A 21,337-nucleotide genomic window follows, 5' to 3' on the forward strand; every position below is an offset into this window, starting at 1 on the left:
ACAAGACAAACTAAAAAACAAAAACTCACAGTTTAGTGGTTACCAGAGGATAAGGAGAAGGGTGGTAGAAGAGGGTGAAGGGGGTCAAATACATGGTGATGGAAGGAGAACTGACTCTGGGTGGTGAGCACACAATGTGAAATATAGATGATGTATTATAGAAATGTACACTTGAAACCTATATAATTCTAACAATTGTCACCCCAATAAATTTAATTTAAAAAAGAAAAATATAGATGTATACATTTACAAATGTAACCTACATTCAGTTTTACTTTTCTTTGTCTAATTAACATACAAAAGAAAAAAAGAATTAAGGCTTAGTGAAAAAAAATATGGGACTTTGAAGTCAGCACACACTTGAATCCTGACTTCATCATTCACTGGCTGCGTGACTTTTTAAGTTATTTAACCTTTCTGAGCCTCACATTTTTTCTTTTATAAAATAGAGATGAGTGTCGTCATAATGTTTTGAGGATCAAAACTGGGTAGCATAATATCTGGTACATAACATAAGGACTCAGAGGTAGCTTTCTTAATATTTTTTGAATGTTTTAAATTTAAAATATATAATCTCTCTTTTACAGGAACACCAGATGCATTTTCCCAATTGCTCACCTGCCCATATTGTGATAGAGGCTATAAACGCTTTACCTCTCTGAAAGAACACATTAAATATCGCCATGAAAAGAACGAAGATAACTTTAGTTGCTCCCTGTGCAGTTACACCTTTGCATACAGAACCCAACTTGAACGTCACATGACATCACATAAATCAGGAAGAGATCAAGTAAGTGTGAAATGACTGAGAGTTCACTAGCTTACCAAATTTTGAGAATTCACCCCTCCATAGAAGGCGGCAAGGGTTTTAAAATACTGAAAAATTAAAAAGATATAATAGACAGTATCTTGTCTGCAGCCTTATAAAAATGAAAGTGATTATTTATTTGAATTATCTGGTCATTTCTGAGTTAAAAGGCACATATGAACATGATTTTAGAGATAACTAAGTTTTTTTCTTTTTCAGATAAGATCTCTTTCATCTCAATTGAGTTATTTTGTTTATACTATAACAAATAACAAATATTTCCTTAAGTTTAGAACTAGATTTCAAAATGCATTCTACTAAAATGTTCAGTGTGGGAAAATAAATATTGGTTACATAAATCACATGATTTACTACTGACTAAATTTAAAAGAAAAGAAAAGAGAAGAATATTAAAGTTTCATTTTCTGTGACCCAATGACTATTCTCAGTATAAGCTATGGTGTTTCCCTTACTATAGTAACTGAAGTTGCCTCCTCTAAGAATCTGAAGTTTCGATTCCAAACCATTTTTATCCTGAATACTCAATTTTCATATACTGTAGTCTACTTCTATGTCACTGTGCCTTAATTTCTAGAAATATAAACCAGGACGACTCTGTAAGTATAAGTTATATGTAAGCTTTTGGCTCTGTACTTAAGGATTAAAGTCAAAGAATCTTGCCAGTTATTCTTCTTTTATAAGATCCCGATGACTATAAACTATAAACTTTAAAGTCAGACAGCACACTTGAATCCTGACTTCATCATTCACTGGCTGTGTGACTTTTAAGTTATTTAACCTTTCTGAGCCTCACATTTTTTTCTTTTATAAAATAGAGATGAGTATCATTGTAATGTTTTGAGAATCAAATATAAACTGGGTAGCATAATATCTGGCACATAGCATAGGAACTCAGTGAATGAATACTTAATTCTATCTTTAAAATCACATCAATATTCAACTGCATGGGATATGTTAAGGGTACATGTTGTGCTTGGGTCACATGTCCAGTTTCTTGTATCAAAGGGTTGTGACTATCTATATACCTAAATCTCTAAGAAGTTTGTTTGTCCCTAATATCCCATAGAGAACAAGTGAGACCTTTTGCTAAGATGATGGCTAAACCAAAAAATCAAACAAAAGATTGTAACAGAAAAAGAACAATTGAGCATGGTCAATCTATTGTCTCAGAACTTTGGCAACAGCATTCACAAAATAAGATTGAGGAGGGGGAAGCATGCTGGCAATCAGGGGTTGTAGGATCAAGATTTCCTTGGATAGGTTAATGGTTAAGTCCGTGAAGGAGCACCAAAAGGAGGAGGACCTGATACAGAGAAGGAACTACTGAAGACAAACGCCGTCTATTTACCATCTGCCCCTATTATTACTCTTATTAGGGACAATACAGAAGAGGGCTCTTTCCATCTTAGAGTCCTAACGTAACCACAGTATAGACAGGACTTGGGGAAAGAGCCTATTCAGGTGACATTTGGGGAGCAGACCCATCCTGCAAATGCTGTCCCCATATCTTCTCTGTACCAAGGGCCCTAGTCAAAGGAAAGGATCTCCAAAGGACAGTTTGAACTGATGGAAAAGCAGGAGATGCCATTAGAAAAGCAAATTGTAAGATCATCTTAATGAGCATGAAACCCTTTTGGTGATTTTTCTGATGGGTACAGGTTTTATATATGAAATGTATGATCAGACTAAGGTCAGAAAGAAGTTGTGATAAATGTGGGAACCAATAAAGTGAGGAAATATAATTGAGAGGTTTTGGAAACAATTTAAGTTATGAGGCAGGTAACTAAAGAGTAGAATGTCTAGTTTGATGGCCTTTGAAAAATCATGCCACGACTTACAAAGGTAAGCATTTCCATGTCTTGTTCATTTATTCATTCAACAAATGCTTGAGTTTCTGTTATGTCAGGCCCTGTTCTAGGTGTTAAAGGCACAATAGTGAAAAAGATGAGCCAAGTCCCTGACAATAGGGCATGGGTTAGTTGGTGATATAAAACAGATTTAAAATATGAAAATAGGTAATATAAAGAAAAATAAAGCAGAATAAGAAGATAGAAAATGATGAAAGCTGATGTTTGTTTACAGGATAGGGAGACCTTTCTGAGAATGGGTCATCTGAACTAACACCTGAATGAAAGGAAGGAGCCAGTCATGGAATGATTGGGGGCGGAGGGTGGGCATTCCACTCAAAGGGAACAAAGTGAAACGTGAAAAGGCCTTGAGGCAGAAACCTGTCGGGCATCACCAAAGAACAGCCAAGAGACCAATGTGAATAAAGAGGAGAAAGATAGATGAGGCCAGGGAGGTATTGGGAGCCAGATGATGTAGCCCCTTATCTAGGCCATGATAAAGACTTGATTTTATTACAAAGTGTGATTTTATTCCCTTTATTCCAAAAAGGATATTGAATTTTATCTTAATTTTTTTTTATTTTTAAGGGAACACTGGCTGTTGGGTGGAAAACAGTTCGAGAGAGACAAAAATGGAAGAAGGGAGACTGTTTAGAAGCTATTGCTATAATCCAGGCCAAAGGGTTGGTGGTTTTAAACACAGTGGTAGTGACAGACATGACATAATGAGGAATGTTGGATTCAGAATATATTCAGATGGCTTGCTGATGAATTTGTTAAGGAAATAAGAGAAAAAGGAATCAAGGATTACTCCAAAGTTCAGGGCCTAAGCAATAATTAAGTAAATGGAGGTGTTATTCACAAAGACAGGAAACACTAGAGGAAGAACTGATTTTCAGGAGAGAAATGAAGAGTTCAGTGTAAACCTGGATTGCAAAGGAAGCAATTCTCAATGGGAGTCTGGAGTTGAGGGGAGAGGCCTAGAGATATAAATTTGGGTTTGTCACCATATATTCAGTATTTAAAGCCATGGGTTTGGATCTTTCCTTCCTAAATGAAAGACAAAAGAAGGGAGATTCCAATTAGGGTGAGCATGAGGCAAGTAGTACTTGCGTTAAGCTTTTGAAAGACGGGTAGAATCTTTCATAATTAAGAGTAAACTCATAATTAAGAGTAAACATAGCCAAGAAATAAGGAATAGTAAAAACCAAAGCAAGGAGAGAGAGAGAGAGAAGAGCGATGTATGTGCAAAAAAAAGACTCACTAAGTGACTAAATCATAGCCTTCTAGAGAACTGGTGAAGAATAAGCCTGCAAACTCAGGGGCTATGAACTTGGAATCTGTAGACTCAGAATCTGTGTTCAGGGGTTAATGGGAATCCTTTGGAGGTTTATGAGCAGAGTTCAACACAATTAAATTCAAGCAGTGCTTTTTTAAGATTAAGGGTACAGGATGTATTTGAAATATATAAAAGTGGAGATTTGATAAACCAGACGGAAGACTATTATATAATTCATATTTGGCTGAAAAAATGGAAGTATTTTTTTAAATCATCAGATTAAAGTACATTTTGAAAATATCAAACATATGAGACAGGATAAAACACTGGAAAAAGCCTGGCCTTTTCTTCTATTTGGGAGACCTCGTTCTTCTATTGAGTAACTGCTTTAGACAGGTTACTGAATTTTCTTGACTTTGGTTTCTTTATCTATAAATTAGAGTGCAGACGAGATAATCTCTAGTTCTTAGTATATATTATCTTATTTTTGCTAAATACTATACTGCTTAATAAAGTATGACTCTGATACTTTAAAGTAGAAATTGGAGATTATTCTCTATGTTAAAATTTTCTTCCCAGTATCATCCTCCTTTTTGGTAATATTTCAAGTGTTAGGTTTTTGTGACTGCTATAATTTGAGGCCTTTAAGAAACAAAATAATCACCAAAGCATTACTTTTAGCAGATTGGATGTTCTTTATGTCTAAAACATTTTTTGCTGTGTAAGTAAAATACCAATTCTTTCTTACAGAGACATGTGACGCAGTCTGGGGGTAATCGTAAATTCAAGTGCACTGAATGTGGAAAAGCTTTCAAATATAAACACCATCTAAAAGAGCACTTAAGAATCCACAGTGGTAAATATTTGTTATCTTTCTACACCTTGAATAGCTTAGCATATGTGGTAATGAATATTGTAAGGTGAAGTACACACATGATAAGAAATGCTTTGGTTTTTCTTTTAGGATAAAGACTAATCTGGAGAAATATTCTGCTTATAAATGGTATTTTGTTGCAGTTTAAATCCTTAACTAAAGTATATCAAATTAATATAATATGACATACTCCAAGTTACCTTATCAGAATATAGCATGTTTTACAAGAAGTACAACTAAAACCACTTCAACTTTCTGATGAATATTAATTTCTGATGAATATTAATTTCTGATGAATATTAACAAAGTAATGAAAAAGGGTATAGAGGTCCAATTTGCATGAGGAAATAAAGAGATGAAGACATTGTTTAGGTGAGAGAAGTAGAAATGAAACTCCAGATAGGAACTGGTGAGGAGTGATGTGGAGTTAGCAAGAGCGGGCAGCATGAAGGGAAAGCATTAATGAGAATTGAAAAGAAATATGTGCCCCCCACTTCATTTTACCTTTCTATTCCATGTCATTTTCTAAATCATTATTTACAAAATGAATATTTTTATATAGTAAAAATATTATGTCTCTCTTAGAAATGTATAAATAAACATTTATATCTGCATTTCTTCAGAGGCTCTGCTTGAATAAAAGCTACCAAGAAAACTTAATAGTACCCCACATTGCGTGATGGAATCTATTTGTATCCTGAGTAATTTTGATGTGCTATTTTTATGTTTAAATAATTTTAATGAAAAAAAAACTATTAGCTAATGAATGGGATATTATGGTATCTGTATATTGCTTATTTTGCAAAAATTATTGTATTGACACTTATATTTTACAAACATCACCCTACAAACAGAGTACATTTGGGTGTCTTTGTGAGGAATGATTCGTGATATCTGTATTTTATTTTGGAACTGCAAAGGTTCTGGAAGTTTTACTGTATTGCTCATTGAGAGTTAAATAAAGTTAAAATTACCAGTTAAAAATGCTCAAACCAAAAAAATAAATAAATAAATAAATAAATAAATAAATAAAAATGCTCAAACCAAGATTCTTACAAAAACATTTATTCATTTTCACACTTTAATGTTTCTGGAAAGTAGAGGTTGTCTTTTGCAGCCTGCCACAGGATCCTATTTCTTAGCTCCTGTTTTCATCAATAATGTATTTTTAATAATCTCCCTTCTTACCAGAGATGATTTGAAGTTGTTGATAGAGTTATAGCTAATTCAGGAGAACTTTTTTAAATGTTTACATATTGTAGAGGAAGGAAAATAAAGTTTAGAGTAAGATTCATGTACAAAATGAATGTCATATGGTCCTATTGCAGTTGTATGGGAGGATTTATCAGATCTATAGATGATACTAAGTTGGGAAACATGGGGCATACCAAAGATTAAAATACAAATCTAGAAACAATTTATACTAAACAAGTTTAATGACAGGATCCTGCATTGATATTCAACAGTCAGTCTCGGTCAGCTAGTAAGTAGAGAGCTATTGTCTGTAGTACCAACAGAAAAATTTTAGGAGTTTGGATGGTCAGGATCTTTATATAAGCTAACAGTACACTGTTGCTTCTTAAAAAGCTACTGTAAATTAGGCCATGTCATGGAACAAAAAACTGCACTATCTGTTCATTATGTATTTATATCTGTCTTATTCTTAAAAGCATTTAATGAGGCTCTGTGCCTTTAATACAACAAGAAATTTCAATTTAAAAATATGTAAAGAAAATAAAGTTAACACTAAGTAAAACAGGTGTGAAGCAAATGTGAAAAAAATGAATACTATGAAATCCCTTTCACATGCTGGAAGTGGACCACAAATCAGATTGTAAGATTTAGGAAGTAAGAAAACTGCAATCAGTAACCAAGACCAGAGTGTCTGTGAATAAAAGGATCTGTTGCTATAAAAACCACACTTCTTCCTGATACAAAGGACATAGAGAAGCTTGTTCCCTGAAGCAACATGAAGAAGAAAGAGCAAAATACACTCTATATCACCCTCAGAAATAGCCTTAAAATAATACGGCAGAGAATTTGATAGGGTTTTCTTTTTTAAATAAGATTGTTCAACAGAGTCTAGTGATATTTCACCGAAGTTCAATTCAGAAAAAGCATTTTTCCAGGATGGCTATTTGAACAATTCAAGTCTACAGTTCTTTGATGGTCTGTTTTATTACAAGGGAAGATTTTGAGCAGGGGTACTGAGTATCATCCCAGGACTGATACCAATCTGCAAGCTAGTTGTTACTGGTACTTTAAATATAGAAACTGAGAGTAAGCATTTAGGAAACTGTTATGCCAAGACAATGCTACAACAATTTCATTCTATTTTATAAAATATTGGTCCACAGTAGATTGGAAATTTAAAACAAAAAATAAAAATAGGAGATCCAACATGGCAGCGTAAATAAACACTGTACTTACCTCCTCTCATGAACACTTTAAAATTACAACTAAATTATAGAACAGTCAACCTGGAGAACCATCTGAAGTCTAGCTGAACACAAGTCCTACAACTAAGGATATAAAGAAGAAGCCACATCAAAACTGGTAGGAAGGGTGGAGGTGTGGACAGGCCAGCCCCAAACCTTCTCGTGACGGTTGAAAATCAGGAGGGATATCTTGGCCATGAAGGTTCGCCCCAGAAGGACCCCAGCCCCACACCGGACTCCCCAGCCTGAAGTACTGATACCAGGAAAAGGAGCCCCCACAATAGCAGGCTGTGAAAAATAGTGGGGATTCCAACTGTCTGAGCGAGACAGAAGGATGCGGGAAACCCAGACGTCCTCTTATAGGACTCCCGTACAGACTTATTCACAGATACTCATCCTGGGCTCCAGTAGAAGGACAGTGACTTGGTGGGTGTCAGAGACATATGGGGAGAGTCTGAGTTATGTGGCTTCAGGGTGAGGATTGGAGGGACAGTAGCTATTTTCCCTCTGTGTGTGTTTGAGAGGGGAGTGCTTCTCCTATGCAGCCAGCATGTGGGCACCATCTTTCCTGTGTTCAGCCCTCCTCCACACAGCCAAATCTGAATCTCAAATGGTCTGGTGATCCTCTTGCTCCACCCTGGTGACTACCTGGGGCCCCACCCCACCCAATTCACACAACTCCCAAGGCATTTTCTCAGCATCCAGCCCTGCCCACATTGCACTCTTTCTTGGACAGGTATAAGGTCCAGGGCCCCAGGTGGATGGCAACTGGCCTCAATGTGCTCTGAAACATTTGCTTAGTAACACCAGGTTCAGCACTGGCACCAAACCAGATCTACATTCACCTGGTGAACACAATTCATCTCACTGTGGTGACTCTCTGAGACCCTGCCTCACCCAACTCACATACTGCATGAGGCTCAACCTTACAGGAGCCGGCAGGTGGCAGCAGGCCTCACGGTGTCCTGGCTCTTTGCAGAGCTATCCCAAACCCAGTACTAATGGTAGCTGTCCTCAGTTCACAGAGTGGCCTGTCCCACACACCTCTGGGTTTAGCACAGGCATATCTCTTTGTAGCTTCTACCAGGTAGTCCCCAGCCAGTCAGAGACAGTGGGTGTCCTGGGCCTGCATTGAAGCCCCTCCCAAGAAACCCCAAAACCAACATACTTGGAGGTTGGCTTCAGACCACAGCAGAGCACTGCCCAATTAGCCCCATAAGTGGTATACACAAAGGGCAGTCTCAACAGGCACCAGAGCCTGCTGGTCCGAATCCCACTCAGTGGGGTAAGACCCCTGCACAGCAGCCTGTAGGTTGTGGACATGGCCAAACCCCACAGCCAATCAGCCTAAGGGTTGGTCCCACCCAGTGATGTGCCAATGGCAATCAAGGCTCAACTATAACAGGAGGGCACACACAATCCACACAAGGTATATTCCTTGAGCTGCCGGCACAGGTGACCAGGGAGACTGTGCCAGGACCCTACAGGGCACCTACTACATATGGCCACCCAGCCAAGACTGGGAGATGTAGCAGATCAACCTAATACATAGAGACAAACACAGAGAGGCAGCCAAAATTAGTAAACAAAGAAATATGTCCCCAATAAAAGAACAGGAGAAAATTCCAGAAAAAGAACTAAATGAAATGGGAATAAACAATCTGCTAGATACAGAGTGCAAAACAATGTTTATAAGAATTCTCAACGAATTTAGTGAGAACTTCAACCGTGACAGCAAGAATAAAAAAGGACATAGAAACCATAAAAAAGAACCAATCAGGGGCAGCCAGATGGCTCAATTGGTTAGAGCACGAGCTCTGTACAACAGAGTTGCCAGTTCAATTCCCACATGGGCCAGTGAGTTGCACCCTCCACAAGTAGATTGAAGACAAGGAGCTGCCACTGAGCTTACGGAGGGGCAGCCAGATGGCTCAGTTGGTTAGAGCCTGAGCTCTCAACAACAAGGTTGCCGGTTCAATTCCCTCATAGGATGGTGGGCTGTGCCCCCTGCAACTAAAGATTGAAAACAGCAACTGAACTTGGAGCTGAGCTGTGCCCTGCACAACTAGATTGAAGGACAACGACTTGGAGCTAATGGGCCCTGGAGAAACACACTGTTCCCCAATATTCTGCAATAATTTTTTTTTTTAATTCTGTTTAAAAAAAGAAAAAAAAAAGTGAAGAATACAATAAGTGAAATGAAGCATGCACTGGAAGGAATCACCAGCAGACTAGGGGGAAAGAGGGCTGAATCAGCGATTTGGAAGACAAGGAAGAATCCAAAAATAATGAGGAGAGTTTAAGAGACCTCTGGAAAAACATCAAGCATAACAACATTCACATCATAGGGGTACCAGAAGGAGAAGAGAGAAAGCAAGGGACTGAGAACCTATTTAAAGAAATAATGACTGGACATTTTCCTAACGTGGCAAAGGAAATAGACATACAAGCCCAGAAAGCACAGAGTCTCAAACAAAATGAACCCGTACAGGCCCACACCAAGACACATAATAATTAAAATGGAAAAGGTTAAAGACAGAGAATCCTAAAATCAGCAAGAGAAAGGCAACTAGTTACTTAAAAGGGAGCGCCCATAAAATTGGCAGCTGATTTCTCAACAGAAACTTTGCGGGCCAGAAGGGATTGGCATGAAATATTCACAGTGATGAAAAGCAAGCACCTATACAACCAAGAGTACTCTACCCAGCAAGGCTATCATTTAAAATCAAAAGCCAGATAGAGCTTCCCAGATAAGAAAAAGCTAAAGGAGTTCATCACTACCAAACCAGTATTACAAGGAATGTTAGAGGGATATCTTTAAGATGGGGGGTGGGGGGAATCAAAAATATGAATAACGAAATGGCAATAACTACATATTATAACTCTCTAAAATTACCTGGATTGTTGCTATCTTCTGATATCTATAAAATAAGCCCTCTGCAGAGTCATCTGTGTCACCCATCATTTGAACTCTGCATATGGAAGTGCAGCTATGATCAGGGGGCCACCATACCTCCCCTTGGAGGTGAGATAAAAGATAAAAGAGAACCTGTTTATTCCATGGCCTCATACTAATTTTAGCCTGAAAAATGTTTACATCAGATGCAACCAAACACCCACCTGGGCCATTTAAAAAAACAAAATCTCCGTATTCATAATCATATAACTTTAAACGACTTCCTCATGTAATCTCCAAGGTTTAGTTAGTAGTTGCAAACACTAACCTAAATAGATAAATTAGGTGGTGTACTTTAGCTATAAATCATAAAGCTATGAAGTTAGAAAGTATGGGTTTTCTAACAAATATAGTGACTTCGGCTTTAGAATAATTGATCTACAGACTTGCTTTCTAACAATAAAATATCAGGGTAATTCCCAAAATAATAATGATAACTAGCATTTGTTAGACACTTAACTACCGTGTTTCCCCGAAAATAAGATCTAGCCAGATAATCATCTCTAAAGCGTCTTTTGGAGCAAAAATTAATATAAGACCCGGCCTTATATTATATAAGACCCGATCTTACAGTAAAATATAACTGGGTATTATATTATATTATTATGTAAGACCTGGTCTTACAGCAAAATAAGACCAGGTCTTATATTAATTTTTGCTCCAAAAGATGCATTAGAGCTGATTGTCCGGCTAGGTCTTATTTTCAGGGAAACATAGTATGTACAGCCACATTCTAGTTATTTGTATGCATTAACTCATATGGTCCTCACAATAACCCTAAGAAGTAGGTGCTACTATTTCCTTGTTTTTTAATGATGAGAATAAAATGGAGGCTCAGAGAGCCTAATAAACTTGGCCAAAGTCACTCAGGTAATGCATGGCAAAGCTGGGGCTCTGATGTCGGCATCCTGACTCCAAAGCCATTTCCTTATCTATTGTGCTCTTCTGCCTCCCTCTTTGTAAATATAAGAATAATTATATTATAGATGATGATTTTCCTAGTGAGCAAGAGAGCCAAGAGAACAAGTTTGTAGCACATCTAAAAATGTTACCAAATAATTAAAAATGGTAAAATAGGGATATGCTACAGCATATCCCTTGTTTTACCCCTTCCGGAAATTTTTATCAGATGCATTTGAGTATTGAATCACATTTCCATGGATCCCCCTGGAAAGATATCGATAAACAGAATTTCCAGAGGTGAGTTAACAAGTGGGTAAGGGTTCTGAAAGCCGTGTCCCAGGATGATTGTTTGAAGGACCTGGATATGTTTAACCTGCACAAGGGAGGTTTCAGGATGCACAGATAGCTCTCCATCAGCTTGAAAGTCTTGCTTGTAGAAGAAAACTTGGGCTTGTTCTGTGTCGCATCAGAAGGGGAAACTAGGACAGGGAAGTAGGCATTACACCAAGTTGACTGAACCTGTATTCAGTAGAAATGCTTTTTAAAAGAATCACTGACATTTACCTGAGAGAACACTGAGAGTTTTGCTATATTATCTCATATAACTGCTACAAGAAGTCAGTGAGGGTGCATCTACATTTATTTACATACCAAAACACTGAAGCTTGAAAAGGTTAAGAAAGTAGTATGTGACAGAGCCAGGATCTGAAGCCAAATCCATGGTCCTCAGCGGAACCAAACTGCACCATCTTCATAAAGCCGCCCAGGGGCAATAACGTCCTCTTAATAGAGGAGTTTCAGCAGAGACGAGCCAATGTCAAGGAGATCAAATGAACTTTTCAGTGAGAAGGAGGCTGTACTAGCGGATTCTTAGATCCCTTCCAATTCTAATAGTTGGTTCTTCAAATTATCAAATTTCTGAGAAAATATAACTCACTTTTTCTAAACTTTACAACAGTGACGTTGCATTACTAGGAGAGCTTACGTTGACTTTCATAGTGTTTTCAATTTAATTCATTTTAATTCTTAAAAAGGAAGGGGGAGTGAAAGAGCTTTATTTTGATATTGAGTAAATAAATAAGCAGCACTACATTTCATAATTTTGCAGTTAGCCATTCATTAATCTAAAAAAAGGGTTTAATATGCATCTTTTCGACATGTGCTGTAATAGGTATAAGGGATAAATGGCACACAAGACCCAGAGCTTCCTACCTTATTGAAACTGATAGTCTGTAATCATTGACTTATAAATTAATGAACTGTAACTATAAAACTAAGGTGAAAATTATTAGGGTTGTATGAAAATATTTCATTTAGCTCGGTGCTTCTCAAAATTTTCTACCAAAGTAACCCTGACAGCCAAGAAGAACAAATGCCTGTACCCTGGAAGGTGGAGGGAAGCCACTTGAAGGAGGCCTCTACCATGTTTCCCTGAAAATAAGACTGGGTCTTATATTAATTTTTGCTCCAAAAGATGCATTAGGGCTTATGTTCAGGGGATGTCATCCTGAAAAGTCATGCTAGGGCTTATTTTCCAGTTAGGTCTTATTTTCGGGGAAACACGGTATGAACAAGTAGCGTCTTTGACGTTGTGGTTGTTTCCTAACACTTGACAAAAATGTTGCATTTGTGCAACATTGCATAATCTGTGTTTTAATATAAAAATAGTGTTTTAAATTATCAAAACCACTCTCACTAAAATTGACACTCCAAGATGCTTTCTCTGCATACCCACTAGAACATTGTCTTACATCTATCTCCAGGAGTACATACATCACAATTTAATAAGCCAAGGCTTATAGCAATACCTTATATTTAAAGTTTTTTTCCCAATGAAAAGACCTTTTCAAGGAAATCTTATAGATATGGGAAAGAGATATTTACATGATTCATACAATCAGGAATACTCATACTTGTTAAGTCTTATGGGAGATTTTACTTACTTTTTTCCTCTAATATTAGTTTCTCCTACAAATGATTAGGTAGAGGGAAACAGAAAATTATATACGTTGGCGAAACAGGATAAGAAAAAAAATTACTTGAAAGAGTAGAATGTAATAGATTTGGAGTACTTGAGACTGATTTGAAGTTTTAAAGGTTAGCAGAAATATTACACACATATGCTGAGAAGATTCCCTATTGGTTAGCACATGTAGTTCAGACTAATGTTTTACTGCTGTTTATAACATATATGTAGGTTTTGAACTTAAAGTGGTGATTCTAAATAAAATTGTATAATAAGCAGATGAGTATGTGGTAACCCTTTTTCAAATTGTTATTGCTTGTTTTGGGGAAATGTGGATATACAAAAATTGATAATTTGTTTGTTTGTTTGTTTGTTTGTTTAGGAGAGAAGCCATATGAATGCCCAAACTGCAAGAAACGTTTTTCCCATTCTGGTTCCTATAGCTCACACATAAGCAGTAAGAAATGTATCAGCTTGATGCCTGTGAATGGGCGACCAAGAACAGGACTCAAGACGTCTCAGTGTTCCTCACCGTCTCTTTCAGCATCGCCAGGCAGTCCCACACGACCACAAATACGACAAAAGATAGAGAATAAACCCCTTCAAGAACAACTTTCTGTAAACCAAATTAAAACTGAACCTGTGGATTATGAATTCAAACCCATAGTGGTTGCTTCAGGAATCAACTGTTCAACCCCTTTACAAAATGGGGTTTTTAGTGGTGGTGGCCCATTGCAGGCAACCAGTTCTCCTCAGGGCGTGGTGCAAGCTGTTGTTCTGCCAACAGTTGGTTTGGTGTCTCCCATAAGTATCAATTTAAGTGATATTCAGAATGTACTTAAAGTGGCAGTAGATGGTAATGTAATAAGACAAGTTTTGGAGAATAATCAAGCCAATCTTGCATCCAAAGAACAAGAAACAATCAGTGCTTCATCCATACAACAAGGTGGCCATTCTGTTATTTCAGCCATCAGTCTTCCTTTGGTTGATCAAGATGGAACAACCAAAATTATCATTAACTACAGTCTTGAGCAGCCTAGCCAACTACAAGTTGTTCCTCAAAATTTAAAAAAAGAAAATCCAGTCCCTACAAACAGTTGCAAAAGTGAAAAGTTGCCCGAAGATCTTACTGTTAAATCTGAGAAGGACAAAAGCTTCGAAGGAGGAGTGAACGATAGCACTTGCCTTCTGTGTGACGACTGTCCAGGAGATATTAATGCACTTCCAGAATTAAAGCACTATGACCTAAAGCAGCCTGCTCAGCTGCCTCCACTTGCTGCACCAGAAGCTGAGAAGCCAGAGTCCTCTGCCTCATCGGGATCTGGAGATGGCAGTCTGTCTCCCAGTCAGCCACCTCTAAAGAACCTCTTGTCTCTTCTAAAAGCATATTATGCTTTGAATGCACAACCAAGTGCAGAAGAGCTCTCAAAAATTGCTGATTCAGTAAACCTACCATTAGAGGTAGTAAAAAAGTGGTTTGAAAAGATGCAAGCTGGGCAGATTTCAGTGCAGTCTTCTGAACCATCTTCTCCTGAACCAGGCAAAGTAAATATCCCTGCGAAGAAGGATGATCAGCCTCAATCTGCAAATGCAAATGAATCCCAGGACAGCACAATAACTTTACAAAGTCCTCTGAAGATAACTAGCTCTCCAGTGTTACCAGTGGGATCCACCATCAATGGTTCCAGAAGTACTACGTCCTCCCCATCCCCTCTGAACCTTTCCTCATCCAGAAATCCACAGGGTTACGTGTACACATCAGAAGGTGCACAGGAAGAACCACAAGTAGAACCTCTTGATCTTTCACTACCAAAGCAACAGGGAGAATTATTGGAAAGGTCAACGATCACTAGTGTTTACCAGAACAGTGTTTATTCTGTCCAGGAAGAACCCTTGAACTTGTCTTGCGCAAAAAAGGAGCCACAGAAGGACAGTTGTGTTACAGACTCAGAACCAGTTGTAAATGTAATCCCACCAAGTGCCAACCCCATAAATATTGCTATACCTACCGTCACTGCCCAGTTACCCACAATCGTGGCCATTGCTGACCAGAACAGTGTTCCATGCTTGCGAGCACTAGCTGCCAATAAGCAGACTATTCTGATTCCCCAGGTGGCTTACACGTACTCAACTACAGTCAGCCCTGCAGTCCAGGAACCACCCTTGAAAGTGATCCAGCCAAATGGAAATCAGGTAAAAAAAAAAAAAAAAAAAAAAAAAAAAAAAAAAAAAAACACAAAAAAAATCTTATCCTAAACCTGTTTGGTAAAATGCTAGTTTGACTTATTTCAGTGAATTTTTCTAATAAAAATCAGTCACTATCGAGCCAAACAGGTTACCAACTGTCAGTTTTGAAAGGAAATTGATGAGTGTTTGCTTCAACTTTCGTGGCATCCAAGGTATATTTATCAATTAAAGTTGAAAGCGTTATTCTACTGTGAAAAAGGGTGTCTCAGCTAAAGACTGAACTATTTGAAGCTAGAGACAGAAAAGAAAAATTCGAATACTTACTGATTGGATTTCTGTTTGTATACTTATATTCCCAAGATTCATAATTGTTTCTGCCTTGTTTATGTTCATTAATAAATGAATATATGTTCCCATTCACAGACATTGCACACCAGGCAAACTTAGCTATCACTTTTTATGTGTTAACACCTCTGTTTATAAAAGGCTGTAATTAAGCAAACAAAAATTAAGAATACCAAGAACTCATTTAGTGAATTTACTGATCCATGTTCCATCATAATATATACAAAGGGTGCCAAGAAAAAAATGTATATACATTTTAAGAGAGGATTAAAATTATAATAATATATACCAATAACAAAAGATGAATACAAGTCATATGCATACATTTTTTGGCACCCCTGGTATGGGGAAATATTGTGAATCAATATGTGCATTTTCTATAACTTTACCCCCAAATTCATGATGGTTCTAGATAGAGACATTTTGTATGACTATTTTATGTTTCATTGTCCAGGCTTTTTCAGTTACACTAACCTTGATGTCTCTCCATTTTTCCCATCAATTTCTGGTTGAATCAAATGAATAATAGAGACAAATCTGGTCTTTTATTGAAATATTCTATAAGTAGATGCAGCTAAAGTAATTAAAATGTTCTCTTCAAATGTTTTTCTGCTTCCCCCTCCCTTAAATAGTGCTACGAATTGAGTTTCTTTCAATTGTGATAACTCTTGAAACAAATTTTCACATGACCAGTGAATTCACGTAAATTTTTAGTGTATAGAACACTCTGTGTGACTCTGAATAGTAAAGGGAAAGCCACTAACATTTCTTTTAATTCTATGACTATATCAAATAGCAATGAAAGTAGAGCCAACTTACTTAGCACCCACTGGCAGCACCCAAATGACCCAGACAAATGGCTACACTTCTCCCATCTTCCAAAGCCATAAGAAATGGTAATGGAAAACCTTTGAACTTTTAGAAAATGTGTGAGTCTAGAGGCAATACAATGGAAGTCTTTACAACAGACACAAGGATCCAAGAAGACCCAGAGTCACCACAGGCTTCCTGCAGGATTATCCTACCTACATGAGGGCCTCCTGCCCAAACTTATCTTCCTAAAACTGCCTGAAATGTTTTTATTCCACTGAAATTTTGAAGATTCACTTTGAATAACAGGTATTCTTCTTTAAAAATATAGACTCCCCTGCATTGTTTTTCCATCTTGCTCCTTTGAAAAATGATAGAGCAAACCTCTCTCTTTTGAAGAAGACTAGAGGCTAGTTCATAGAACTCTGAAGTTCTGGAAAATACAATTTAAAACCACCTTTAAAAAATTGAATCTTAATTTCTGCTTCATGAAACCCAGAAAGAAAAAATTAAGGTACAGGATGCAGTTAGAAATTAGTGATTGTTTAGGAAGCTCATAGTTAAAACTTTCTGCAAATTACTCATAAAGTAATGATTCACAGGGAAATAAGTAGATTTTGTTACTGTACATTTTGTTACTACATTCTTTTTTGTGTCCTTTCTTTTTAGTACCAATTGACCATATATTTTTGTGATAGTTGTGACTCAGTTGGCCCCAACCTCATTTTTGTCTCTATCAGCCCCCACCTTTTCTCTAACCCCACCATTGGAGCCTAGATGCAGTGATAAGCAGTATACTTGCTTTGGTCAAGTTGTTGAAAGTATAAATCAATGTACTTATTTAATCCATACTGTTATTTGTCTCTTGTTTATCTTTTAAATTTAAATTGAATTTTCTTACTCTTTTTTTCCCTTTAGGATGAAAGGCAAGACACTAGCTCAGAAGGCGTATCAAATGTAGAGGATCAGAATGACTCTGATTCTACACCACCCAAAAAGAAAATGCGGAAGACAGAAAATGGAATGTATGCTTGTGATTTGTGTGACAAGATATTCCAAAAGAGTAGCTCATTATTGAGACATAAATATGAACACACAGGTATGTTGTTGAACCTGACAGTTTTTGATAAATCAATCTTTAACCCTTTCCACAATGTGAAGTGCCCCCAAAAGCCTTATGAGGATTTTATTTGCTTAAAACCACCATTTTATTTCATTGCTGTGGTTTTTTTGTTTGTTTGTTGTTTTTGCAGGTAAAAGACCTCACGAGTGTGGAATCTGTAAAAAGGCATTTAAACACAAACATCATTTGATTGAACATATGCGATTGCATTCTGGAGAAAAGCCCTATCAGTGTGACAAATGTGGAAAGCGTTTCTCACACTCCGGGTCTTACTCTCAGCACATGAATCACCGCTACTCCTATTGCAAGAGGGAAGCCGAGGAACGTGATAGCATGGAGCAGGAAGAGGCAGGGCCCGAAGTCCTAACGAATGAGCATGTTGGCGCAAGGGCATCTCCCTCGCAGGTCGACTCAGATGAGAGAGAGAGTTTGACGAGGGAAGAGGATGAAGACAGTGAAAAAGAGGAGGAGGAGGACGAGGATAAAGAGATGGAAGAACTGCAGGAAGAAAAAGAATGTGAAAAACCACAAGTGGATGAGGAAGAGGAAGAGGAGGAGGAGGAAGAGGAGGAGGAGGAGGAAGAGATAGAGGAGGAGGAGGTAGAAGAGGCTGAGAATGAGGGAGAAGGAGCAAAATCGGAAGGTGCCGTGAAGGATGATGGAGCTGTAAATCCAGCAAGCAGCTTAGAACAAAAAGTAAGCGAGAATAGTGAGCAAGTGTCTGAAGAAAAAACAAATGAAGCCTAATCGTTTTTCTAGAAAGAAAATAAATTCTAATTGGTAATGAAGTTTGTTCTATATTATACATGCTTTTCATGGAAACACAGTAACCTGTATACTGTGATTTCTGTTCACTACTGTGTAAAGTAAAAATTTTAAAAACTACAAAATACAAAAAAAAAAAAAAGAAAAAAACCACACAAAAAAAATCCAGGTGTGCCTGAACCTCAGACCTAGTAATTTTTCATGCATTTTTCAAAGTTAGGAACAAGTTTGTAACATGAAGCAGATTAGAAAACTTTAAATGACTCAGAAAGCAAAGATTTAACAGGTTAAAGGAAACTGATGAAGTAGGTAAATATCTGGCATTGTTTCGTTTTATCAGTATTAATTATCACTCTTATGTTGGTTTATTCTTGAGCTGTACAATTGGGAGAAATTTTATAATTTTTTATTGGTAAACATATGCTAAATCCGCTTCAGTATTTTATTATGTTTTTCAAAATGTGAGAACTTCTGCACTACAAAATTCCCTTCACAGAGAAGTATAATGCAGTTCCAAACCGTGCTAACTACCTTTTATAAATTCAATCTAGAAGGTAGTAATTTCTAATATTTAGATGTCAGAGTAGAGTGTATTCTCATTTAAAGTGTATCGTTAGCCTTAAGAAAGCCGCCAATAGAAGAACTGAAGTTTCTTACTTATGTGGTTTAAAATGGAGTTCAGAAGATTGTCATTGAGTTCTGATCGCAGGGACTAACAGTGTTAATACTGGTAAGGGCAGCAGAGGTGTCAGAATCAGTGTTTGTAATTGTGTTTGAGGATGTGGTAACAAAGATGAAGAATATGATATGAAGCTTTGTATCTCCTTTGGCCTTAAGCAAGACCTGTGTGCTGTAAGTGCCATTTATCAGTATTTTCAAGGCTCTAACCCGCCTTCGTTTGATGTGTGGCCTACAATAACTAGCATTTGTTGATTTGTTTGTTGTATCAAAATTCCAAAATAAAACTTAAAACCACTGACTCTGTCAGAGAAACCGAAACACTGGGACATTTCATCCTTTAATTCCTCAGTATTCATTTTGCGTTAATTGACTTTCAGAATTTCTCTACAGAAATGAAAGGGAAATTTTCTAATCTGCTTTATCCATGTACTTGCATTTCTCACATGGACATGCCATTGTTATTTGGCTCATAACTGTTTCCAAATGTTAGTTATTATGGACCCAGTTTATTAACAACATTAGCTGATTTTTACCTATCAGTATTATTTTATTTCTTTTAGTTTATAGATCTGTGCAACATTTTTGTACTGTATGTCTTCAAACCTGGCAGTATTAATACCCTTCTTACTGACATATGTACTTTTAGTTTTAGAAAACTTTTATATTTATGTGTCTTATTTTTATATTTCTTTATTTATTACACAGTGTAGTGTATAATACTGTAGTTTGTATTAATACAATAATATATTTTAGTATGAAAATTTGGAAAGTTGATAAGATTTAAAGTAGAGATGCAATTGGTTCTCTTGCATTGAGATTTGATTTAACAGTGTTATGTTAACATTTATACTTGCCTTGGGACTGTAGAACAGAATTTAAATGGGAATGTATTAGTTTTACAACTACAATCAAGTCATTTTACCTTTACCCAGTTTTTAATATAAAACTTCAATTTTGAAATTCACTGTGTGACTAATAGCATGATGCTCTGCAGTTTTATTAAGAGATTAGCCTAACCATAAAACTCTCATTTCCTTAGCAAGCCAAATTAGGATAACCTTATATAAACAGTGTTGGGAACAATGTTTAACATTTTGTGCCAATTTGTTCCTGTATACATGTATGTAAGTTACAAATCTGACTCTTCATTTTTAAGTTCCTTGTTACACCATGATCATTTTCTAGTTTTTTACCAGACTCCCCCATCTCACAATAAAATGCATCAACAAGCCTGACCTGCTGTCATTCTTTTAATCCTTATCAGGATTTTCTTTGGAAAACTCTGTGAAATGGGGTACTAGACTGTCATCCTGCACTTGATTTATCTCGGGCTGAGTTTGGGTAACAAACTAAATGTTTTAGATACTCATCACTAAATTATGGATTTTCTTGGGGTTAAGTGTTCCTGGGAAGGTCAGAGTTGACAACCAAAGGCCTCCTCAGAGGTTGCTCCCTCTTCCTGAATCCCTTAATCCCCCACTCTTGATCCCACGACTTCTCATCCTTCACGTCACTTCAGGGAAGCCTGGGTTTAGGATGCCTTTCTTCTGTACTCCCACAGCTCCTGGACCTTTCTTATCCTGGCTCATAGGCAGTTCTTCATGCTCCTTCCCCACGAGGAACAGGGACCATGTCTGCCATCATCACTCTCATCCCCAGTACCCAGCAGCCTGCCTCGCACTAGTAGTAGGTGCAACAGATTTTGTGGAATGAAAATATAATTTGCATGTTAACAAAGCTCAGCTATGTTTTTACTACTCTTTAGCTTCTAATCTGAGAATATATATGTTAAATGATTCCAGCAACTTAATGATTTCCTTATTCAAGTTCTATTAAACACGAGACAAAATAGAAAAATACTCAATTATACCTTCTCTTTCTGTTGCCTTACTGGTCTGAGTGTTTGTTTCTAGGTGTCTTTCTGGTGCTTTCCCTCCTGGTACATGACACAGGCTTTCAATGGGTAAAAACTGGGACCAATCCTAGTAGACTCCCCTTATTTTAGGACCCACTTCCCTGTTTCTGGCTTCACACTCCTAGGTGCTCATTAACATCATGTTGCTTTATTTTTTCTGTGACTGAGAACAGCTATCCAATAAACAAATTGACTAGACAGGGTTAGGAAATGACAATAAGTAACCCTTCTTAGGAGGCATTCATCACTGTCATAAGAAGCTCAAAGAAGGCAGTGCTTGATACATATGGATAAATGGCTAATAAACGAATCTAGGCATTATCAGAGAAGTTTTGGGAAAAAAAAGTCTGAACACTTCCCAGTATTCCCTCAGATTGCATAAGAACAGTGCCCGTGTTACTTGTGCCATGCACAGGTGC

General features: G+C 37.2%; 1 protein-coding gene across 11 annotated transcripts in view; it reads left to right on the forward strand.

The window, feature by feature from the left end:
- ZEB1 (zinc finger E-box binding homeobox 1) overlaps positions 1-20,893 on the forward strand; it is a 199,588-nt gene extending 178,695 nt beyond the window's left edge. For 6 of the 11 annotated variants that reach the window (XM_033105707.1, XM_033105700.1, XM_033105708.1 and 3 more), the window contains 5 exons: positions 588-790; positions 4,706-4,811; positions 13,475-15,285; positions 17,353-17,533; positions 17,688-20,234. In XM_033105707.1, coding sequence (XP_032961598.1) covers positions 588-790; positions 4,706-4,811; positions 13,475-15,285; positions 17,353-17,533; positions 17,688-18,304 — 2,918 coding nt within the window. In that variant the 3' untranslated portion in view covers positions 18,305-20,234. Of the gene's footprint in view, positions 1-587; positions 791-4,705; positions 4,812-13,474; positions 15,286-17,352; positions 17,534-17,687 lie in introns of all 11 variants that reach the window. The other 5 variants (XM_033105699.1, XM_033105711.1, XM_033105703.1 and 2 more) reach the window with 1 other exon arrangement.
- The last annotated feature ends 444 nt before the right edge of the window (positions 20,894-21,337 follow it).

The sequence above is a fragment of the Rhinolophus ferrumequinum genome, chromosome 5 (assembly GCF_004115265.2).
Source record: "Rhinolophus ferrumequinum isolate MPI-CBG mRhiFer1 chromosome 5, mRhiFer1_v1.p, whole genome shotgun sequence".
In the NCBI taxonomy this organism is placed as follows: Eukaryota; Metazoa; Chordata; class Mammalia; order Chiroptera; family Rhinolophidae; genus Rhinolophus; species Rhinolophus ferrumequinum.